At 51.7% G+C, this 9,334-nt stretch overlaps 1 protein-coding gene across 1 annotated transcript in view; it reads left to right on the plus strand.

Moving 5' to 3' along the window:
* The window catches only part of LOC118579179 (solute carrier family 23 member 1-like), a 33,226-nt gene extending 24,344 nt beyond the window's left edge, over positions 1–8,882 (plus strand). Inside the window, exons 8-11 of the mRNA XM_036180304.1 lie at positions 4,502–4,666; positions 4,928–5,036; positions 5,128–5,223; positions 6,868–8,882. Coding sequence (XP_036036197.1) covers positions 4,502–4,666; positions 4,928–5,036; positions 5,128–5,223; positions 6,868–7,124 — 627 coding nt within the window. The 3' untranslated portion in view covers positions 7,125–8,882. The remainder of the gene's footprint in view (positions 1–4,501; positions 4,667–4,927; positions 5,037–5,127; positions 5,224–6,867) is intronic.
* The last annotated feature ends 452 nt before the right edge of the window (positions 8,883–9,334 follow it).

The following is a 9,334-nucleotide window of genomic DNA, read 5'->3' on the forward strand; positions in this document are numbered from 1 at the left end:
TGTTTCTAAATGATGTTGAAACAATAGCATCCTGCTGCCCGCCACATTTCAATGTATCTTTGTGGGGGTTTTGTGAGCTCGGGAAAATTATATGGCCCTCTCCCTGCAGTGTCCTAACTTGCATTATCTATGGCTCCCTCAATGGCTCCAGGGTGCAGCCTAGAGGCACTGTACCTTCTATCTGCCACCCTCTGCCACCATGGGAGCTGAAATCACAACCAAATCCCTGCCAGAGTCACCTCCACAGCAGCGCCTGGCTCTTGGGACACTCTGGAGCCTTTGATACTTTCCCAAGGCTTTCAAGGCCCTTGTTCAAGGCTGTGAGTGCACTAGAATTGTAGCAGAGGGATGTCTAAGTTCAGCAAACCGTTTCCTTCCCATTAAAAGAAACAAGTCTCCTGAAGAACAGAAAATTACGTTCCATACACAAAACAAATTTCTGTGGACATAGTCTCTAAGCTGAGGGCTTTTAGGGGAGATGAAAAAGCAGGAAGTAAAGACCCACAGGTACAGGGCAAGCTATGACTCAAGGGGGAAGTTAGATTAACCCTGAGAGATAGGTGCAAAGGCCACTTGATTTTTAATGGGCTCACACTCCCCCCTGTGGCCTTTTCAGGTATTGCAACAATTGGTTCTTTCCCATGTGTGTGCGTGCATGTGTGTGTGTGCGCGTGTGCGTGTGTGTGTGTGTGTGTGAGAGAGAGAGAGAGAGAGAGAGAGAGAGAGAGAGAGAGAGAGAGAGAGAGAGAGAGAGAGAGAGGCTGAAGGCCACAGAACTCTTTCACTTCTCTTGGATGCCACAGCTACCTGCTTACATGTCAGTTCTGAGGCCAAAGGAGGAGACCCGGGTTTCCATGATAGGCTCCCGTGGTGATGGGCTTGCGGATGACAACCCCCGCCCCCATGCCATGAGACCTTTGTCACCACAGGCTGGACCTGAAGACCCATCTGTTGTACCTTCAGTCCAACTGCTTAGCTGGTAACGGAACAAAGCATTTCTGAGGACTCAGTCTAGAAAGCAAAGAATAAGCAAGTTTGTAATCTGTCCATTGGTTGCTGTATTAGTGGACTTTAGTTGTTGCTAAAATATTTTTTAAAAATAGTTTCTGACTGTGGGAAAAGCACAAAACAGAAACTCACCCAGCCTAACTACTTTGTAGCTTAGTTTAGTATATTCACACGGTTACACACCAGAACTAAAGCCTCTTCCATCTTACACAAATGGGACTGCATGGTGGTCCCCTTTAAAAAATTAGACTAGGGAGAGGGAGGGAGAGAGAAGGAGGGAGAGGAAGAGAGAGAGAGAGAGAGAGAGAGAGAGAGAGAGAGACTGTGTATATGTGTGTGTCTATGTGCCTGTGTGTGTATTCTGAAGCAGGTTCCATTGCAATAAACAGCCCTCTATTGAAATGAACTAGGGCAGTGGTTCTCAACCTGTGGGTCGCAACCCCTCTAGGAGATTGAATGACCCTTTCACAGGGGTCACCTAAAAGCATCAGAACACACAGATATTTACATTATGATTCATAACAGTAGCAAAATGACAGGTATGAAGTAGCAACAAAAATAATTTTATGGTTGGGGGGTCACCACAGCATGAAGATCTGTATTAAAGGGCCTCAGCATTAGGAAGGCTGAGAACCACTGGTCTAGGGGAGTCTCTTTTTTTAAGATTCTGGATCGAAACAGCCAATGATGTGTGAGACAAGTTTTGGATGTTAAGTGAGCCTCCATACAGGCAAAGGAGAAGTCAAAGTTCATCATGTTCTGTAGCAATAGCTTACTGAGTAATTATAATGCCATGCCTCTCCTGGAGGAAGCTGTTAGGATGTGAATCACATCACATCACCACTTTGCTTTAAAACCCTCTAGTGAAGGGAATGAAGCTTTCTCTTGCTTTTATTTTTACTGCAATCAAAGACGTATAACATGTGACTTACCATTATAACCGTTTCTAAATGGTTAGTGTGGTAGCTTTTTAATCATTTATATTTTAATTAGTTTATTATACACAATTCCATGCACATATAGTATGCTTCAACATTATTCCCCTCCATTGCTTTGATAACGGACTTCCTTATGTAGCTGTAGTCAGAAGTTTCTCCGGCCCCACCTGGCCCCGCGGTCCCACAGCCACTTATAAAATAATCACTCAGAGGCTTAGTATTATTTACAAACTTTATGGTCTATGACAGGCCTCTTGCTAGCTAGCTCTTATATCTTAAATTAACCCATTTCTATTAATCTATGTTTTGTAATGTGTTCCATGGCTTACCAGTCTGCTGGCATCTTGCTCCTTGGGCAACAGGCTGGTGCCTCCTCAGACTCCGCCTTTGTCTTTCTTGTCTCTCTCCTTGGATTTCCCACCTGCCTCTAAGCTGCCTTACCATAGGCCAAAGCAGCTTACTTATTAACCAATGGGGACAACATACATTCACAGCGTACAGAAAGACATCCCATCGCATGTAGCCTCAAGTGTCTACACCTCCTGCCTCAGTCTCACGAATGCTGGGATCAGTGTGGCTGCAGTGCTGGGCATAAGCACACTGGCACTGTTGTGCCACACTTGGCACTGTCCATCCTTCTCCCCCCTGAAGGACCCCCAACTCCTCATCCAACCCTTTTCTCATCCTCTCTACTCCTTGTTTCTCTTCCCCTCTTTCCTGCCCCCCCAATCCTCTTCTCTGCCTCGCCCACCCCACTCCACCAGTCCCTGGCAACCTTTCCTGCTTCCCATCTCCATGTCTTTGAGGCCCCTGGAGACCTCGTGTGAATGGAGACCTCGTGTGAATGGAGACCTCTTGTCTGACTTTTTGTGACTGGCTTGTGTCTCAATAAAATGCTACGACCAAAAGCAAGTTCAGGAAGAAGGGGTTTGTTTTAACCTCTGGTCCCAGCACAGATAGAGCCCTCGTGACCAGGCAGGCATGGCATGGAGGCCGGGGGCAAGGAACTGGCCAATCACATTTTAACCACTCACAGGAGAGAGGAAGAGAGGGAGGGAGAGGAGGGGAGGAAAAGAGAGAGCAAACAAGCTCATCAAGGACACCAAGGCTATAAATCCGCAAAGCCCACCCTGTATGCGGCGATCCTCCAGCTCCTAAGTGGCCCATAACCTCTCCAGACGGCACTACCAACAGGGAAGCAAGGGGTTAATGTGAGAACCTCTGGAACCAGTTTTCATTTAAAGCGCCCCAAGGCTCACCCCCACACTGCAGCAGGTGTCAGAAGTACTTCCTTTGGGGACCGAATGACACCTCACTGCATGGCTGTGCCACATTTTGTTTCTGCCCCTCCCCCCCCCCAGGGCCCTGAAGGATGGAGCCCGTCCCTTGCTCTGGGTTCCCACCACTGTCCCGGGCTCTGCAGCCTAGGCACACGGGTTTTCCTTGTGCTTCCAAACAACCCAGGCTCTTACAGAGTTCACATATGCCACCTTCTCTCTAGAATATTCTTCCACCAAACCTTTGTGTTTGTGGCGCTATCTCTTCCCTTCTTTTCTTGTCTATTGGTTGACTTGTCCCCGCTGGCCAGACCTGCCAGCCCCCAGAGAGCCTCCCTCAGTGCCCACTGTCCTGGGACTCTTCAGAACACACCGTGGGCTGCTGTTGGATGTTTCCCGGTCCCTTCATGAGATTTCCTGTTTGTCACGTGTCTCTCCTGCCGGGAGCATAGATGTCCCACTTACGATGCACCAGATGACATGGGAATGGAGGTGGACACTGTGTAAACCAAACACCTGGACAGCTGTGAATGCGCAGTGCTGTGGATAAAACCCGTTGGTTGGCTCTCCTGGGCACTGGAGACCCTGGCGTGGCACGGGGCTCCCATATGGCCTTGGGCGCCTCTCTTTAGTGTCTCTTCTGTAGAATGAGAGGTGTGTCCAGGCAGCCTCTTTCTTTCCTTCCTGCCCTGGCCTTATGTGACCAGTGTCCCTGGTACCGGGTGTCCACATGGTGCTGTGGACAAGGAGTAGGTGTGGATGTTGTAACGAGGGTCACGTCTTTGGAGGAGCAGGTGATGTGGTAGGGAGATAGAAACCTTCCTTCCCAGGGTACCAAGCATAAGCAACATGCAGAGGGGAGCTATGCTGTAGAAGAGCCTGTGCCTCTGTCCCCACAGTTTCCCCTTATTGAGCAGTCCACGTGCCCAGCACGTATTACTCCAAACACTCACAGCCTTATCCTATTGAATTGCGTGATATCTCTAATCGCTTGTGGTGGCTGTGGAAGCTGACTGACTTTCAGAGAGGTTAGTAATGTACCCAACATGTGTGAGAGAGGCAGGCCAGAGAGATGAGGGCTGAAGCCAGGACCCGAGTTCCTCCTTCCTCTCTCCCTAGCCCAGGGTGGGAGCATGGTGTGTGTGTGGGGGGGCGCGTTTTAGCATACATGGTGCTGCTTCTGCAGGCTCTCACGCCAGCAGTATGAAGGGTGAAGGAACAGGTTTTCAGGGCGTCTGTCTGGCCTGGTGCTCTTACCCCTTCTCTCTGGGTGTGCAGGTCGGGAGCAGGCTGGTGATTGTCACTGCAGGCTGCGTGCTGCTCCTGATGGGCATGTTTGGGAAGATCGGGGCAGCGTTCGCTACCATCCCTACCCCGGTGATCGGAGGCATGTTCCTTGTCATGTTCGGGGTCATCAGCGCTGTGGGGATCTCCAACCTGCAGGTGAGGTACCTCGGTGAGCAACGGTGCCACCCACCTTGAGAGGAGCCCAAGGGATGGGCTGCATGGGAGAGGGAGAAGGGAGGGGGAGGAGAGGGCGAGTGGGAGAAGAGGCAGGAGGGTGCCTGGGGTGCTAGGAGACACACTGAACCCCCAATACAAGAAAGGAACAGCCAGCCGCATCCCGACCTCCCAAACCAGCCACAGTGCGCATGTGTAAAGGCATCTGTGGCCCTGCTGAACTCAGGAACCCTTCTCCCACAGTACGTGGACATGAATTCATCCAGGAACCTCTTTGTGTTTGGCTTCTCCATCTACTGTGGGCTCGCCATCCCCAACTGGGTGAACGAGAACCCTGAGAAGTTGCAGACAGGTGAGTCCTGTCTCCCCTGGACTGTCACTGCTAGGGGTGTGAAGCAGGGCGGCCCTTGGTCCCCGTGAACCGTCACTTTTGATCATTCCAGGCATTCTCCAGCTGGACCAGGTCATCCAGGTGCTCCTGACCACAGGCATGTTTGTTGGTGGATTTCTGGGCTTTGTCTTGGACAACACCATCCCTGGTAAGGCTGCAGCCACCTGAAGCTGGGTTCATGGGCATCTGGGCAGCAGTGGGGCCATTGGGAGAGCTCCTGTCCCGCTGCTCACAGCACACCCTAAATGGGCCCTGGGGCTGGAGTCCAGATAAGACATGGTCTACATTAGTCCGCTTGAGCTGCTGCAGGAAAACATCACAGAATAGGGTGAGCAAAACGACACATTCTTCTCCCAGTCCCCCAAGCTGGAACAGTGAAGCAGGTTGGTTCCTCATAGGACCTTTCTCCTTGGCTTGCAGAGGGTGTCCTCACATTGCCTTTGCTCTGTGCTGGCATATTCCTGCACTCTATCTGCGTGTCACAATCTCCTTTTGTGTGGAAAAAGACAGGGCCAGGTGGGATGCGGTTCAGTTGTAGATACTTGTCTAGATGCAGAGCCTTAGCTCCATCTACACCAGTGTGTAAGTTGTGATGCACACCTGTAGTCCCAGTGCTGGGGAGGTGGAGGCTGGAAAATCGAGTTCCAGGTCATCCTCAGCTATACTGTGAGCTCCGTGCCAGCCAGGCAGACTGGAGCCTCTAACAACAGACTCCTTTTAATTTCTTGCTGTGGGACAAACCTTCTGTATGCTGTGAATATGTATTAGTCTCATTGGGTAATAAAAAAGCTGATTGGCCTACAGCAAGGCAGAATAAGGTTAATGGGAAAGCCAAACTGAAGATGCTGGGGGTGGGGGGGGGGGGGGGGGGGGGGGGGGGGGGGGTGGGGGGGAGAAGGGCAGAGTTGAAGAGATGCAAGCCAGCCACCAGGGAAGCAGGATGCTAGAGGACAGGTAAAGCCATGAGCCACATGGCAATGCATAGGTTAATAGAAATGGGTTAATTTAAATGTAAGAGCTAGCTAGTAATAAGCCTGGGCAGTTATATTCATATTCCCCAAGATTAGGCTATTCATATATGACTTTTCAAGGGATACAGGTCAGCCATAGCAGGGCCCTAAAATGAATGATACACCAGACACGATTGGAAAAAGAGATAGCCTTGGCTCTCTTGAACCTATAATATAATTACTTGGTGGGGGAACCACACACTTACAATTAATTGGTGGGGGAAACCACATACATATTCACTCATTCATCCATTCATATTTCTACCTATCCACTAAGTACGTAGCAAGTGCTACTCACTGAAAATACAGAGACGTGAGATACGCCTCTGCCTTCCACAAATGCACAGGCTAATAGAGGAGATAGGAAGGAAAATAGATAAGTGAGGGGGTGATAGTGAGGCCTGGGATGAGCTGACCCGGGGTGCAGGCATATTCTGGGGAGACATCCACACTCACTCTTCTGTGCCCTCCCCCAGCCTCTCCTAAGGAGTTCTGTGACTGCACCTGCTTCATGCATTCTGTTTTCCACATTGTACTCCCCACCAAACATAAAGTGTGCCTGTGGGCCACAAACACACATGGACAGGTCTGCTCTTGTGTGCCGAGGGGAGCCCTGAGGTTCCATGGTTGAGCCCGAGGCTGAGGACCACATGCCACATGAGTAGGGGCTCTGAGATTGTCTAACAAGCGGAGGGGATCCATGGTTCCTGCCAACGCTTGTAAGGGGCGGATGTGGAAGGAAAAGCAGGGAGTGCCTTGACTTCTTACTGTCTGCTTCTCAGGCACCCTGGAAGAGAGAGGCCTCTTGGCATGGAATCAAATCCAGGAGGATTCTGAGGAAACGCCGAAGGCCTCGAAGATCTATGGTCTTCCTTGGGGCATTGGCACCAAGTTCTGCACATCTTCTTGTGCCCGGGCCCTCCCCTTCTGGCCCAGGCTAGACCACCATGGGGATGAGGTGGGAGTGAGCCAGCTCACTCTGTATCCCCAGACTTCCTCTGGAAAGCACCTGCGGAGTGTAGCAGAAACCAGGATGTGAAGAGAACTGCCTGACCCCATCTCTTCACTTCCAAACTCTGGCCACCCACCTGCTTGCAGAAGATAAGGATCCCTGCTCACAAATGGATGCACAAGGGTCCTTCCCAGCACCGCCCACACCTGCGCACTGTGGTGGCCAAGCAGTGCTGATGAAGAGCATGATACGCGTGAGGCTGGCCCCAGGCCATCCTTCTGCTGTCCCTTAGCTCCAGTGTGAGTCTGGGATTGACACAGAAGCCTGCTAGTCCACTATGCTGGGCAGTATTCTGTCAGATCAGGAGCAAGAGCATGGGGTCGAACAGGGGCAGGCTATTTGCTAAAAGGCAATGGGGCCAGGCAGCCTGTGATCCTTGCCACTCAGAAGGCCGCACAAGAGGATCAGAAGCTCAAAGCTTGTCTGGGCTACAGTGACTTTAAGGCTGGCTGGACCAACTCAGCATGATCCTGTCTCAAAATAAAAAGTGAAAAGCAAGCTAGAGACGTAGCTTTGTGATGGAGTACTTCTGTAGCATGTGCACAGACCCAGGTTCAAACCTCAGCACTGGGGGAAAAAGCCTGACATGATGGTTTGGCCCCCTCTCCCCAGAGGAAGGGAACTTGTAGTTTCCCAGCTCTCTCTGTGGCTGATTCCTCACTTGGAAAAGTAATAACAAACATCCCCTTACCCCTAGATCCCTTCCAGCTCCTGCCCAGCTTCAGGACTTGGGGCCTGGCCTCAGACATCTAGGTAGAGGTAAGCCTGGACCCATGGCTACATTACACTGTTGCACCCCATTTTCCCACAAGCCTGCCAGTCTCCCGATCTCTGCTCCTCAGTCTCCGCTCCAGAAGTGAATAGGGCCTGGACCTCATGGTTGTGGAGTAGTGGACACCAGACTCCTTTCAAGGAGACACAGCCCTGGAGTGGAGGAGAGGAATCAGGCTCCGCTGAGCCCACAGGCTGTCTCTGCCAGAGCAAGGCTTCAGGCTCCTGGGCAGCTGCGTTTAATCGGGGGGTGCCTTCAGAACCTTCCACTGTTTCCCAAGGGGAATCAGGCTCAGGGCTTCACATTTTGATAGGCACCGAGTCATATGAGCCAGAGAAAGGATCCATGGGCTCTCCTAACCCACCTTCCCCACCAGAAACTCTGTTTGACCAAACCTACTTTCAAGAGGAAGAAGGGCAGGGGTCCACTGTGGGGGTGGGGAACATCTGGCTCCAGAGGCCACTTTTTTCTTCTCCGCTCTCCACCCCACCGTTCATCTATCTCTGCTTGGCAGTGGGTGGGAGGAACTGACTCCCGTCAGCATCAGAGCTTGGTGATGCCCAGTCTGTGATCAGAATGAGCAGGAAGAGGGTGTGCTGGGAGGGGGGGGGCAGATGTGTGCACCCTTGTGAGTTAGCCTAGGAGCTGGAGAGGGCACCGAGGGATTCAAACACTACATCTGCTATAAGGGAGGGGAGAGCGAGCGTGCCTGTGAAAGGTGCTGTGGAGAGAGCCCGATGATCTCCCTTCTCGCTCCGGCTTTCTTCTCTCCCAGAGTCCTCCATTAAATTTCCAAGAGCCCCACTCTGAGTGACCCTGGGATGGGGACTGATATGGGGACACAGGAGTTCTACAGAGGAAAGGCAGTCTGTGGGATTCTCAAGGGCAGGGTCCTGCGCTGCAGCTGATGGAGAAGAGGCCGTCGGTGTGTGTGCATTTACCAACGAGCTAAAAACCACGGGCATCTGTAGTGGACAGCCATCCCAGCATTGGCCTGGAAGTTCCAACCTCCATTGAGGCTTCAGTAATGATCACGCCCACAAGGCGGGGCAGAGGAGGGAGCGGAAGACCGAGGAGCAGGAGGAGGTGGCTCTCTTGGTTCCGGGACGCGGGACGCAGGAAGAGACTGAGCAGAGTTCTCCAGAGAACAACACCGGACTGCCCTATACCTTTGCCAGACCCTGCAACCTACCCCTTCATTTGTAAGTTACCCCACAAAATAAACCTCCCTTTTAACTACGTGGAGTGGCCTTAATAATTTCACCAATAGGCATCTTTACCAGGCGGTGGGTTTGGAAAGGCCGTTCTTGAGGACTCTTCTTGGGGTACATGGAGCCCATAGCCTGTAGCTTCTAGAACTGCCAGTGAGACCCCTTCAGAGGGAAGAGCAGACTCCCTCTGCTGAAAAAACTGAGTACTTTGACCTCACAGTAACAGTGGCTGGGGCAGGGGAGGGGAGAGGAGG

The sequence above is a fragment of the Onychomys torridus genome, chromosome 3 (assembly GCF_903995425.1).
Source record: "Onychomys torridus chromosome 3, mOncTor1.1, whole genome shotgun sequence".
Lineage (NCBI taxonomy): Eukaryota > Metazoa > Chordata > Mammalia > Rodentia > Cricetidae > Onychomys > Onychomys torridus.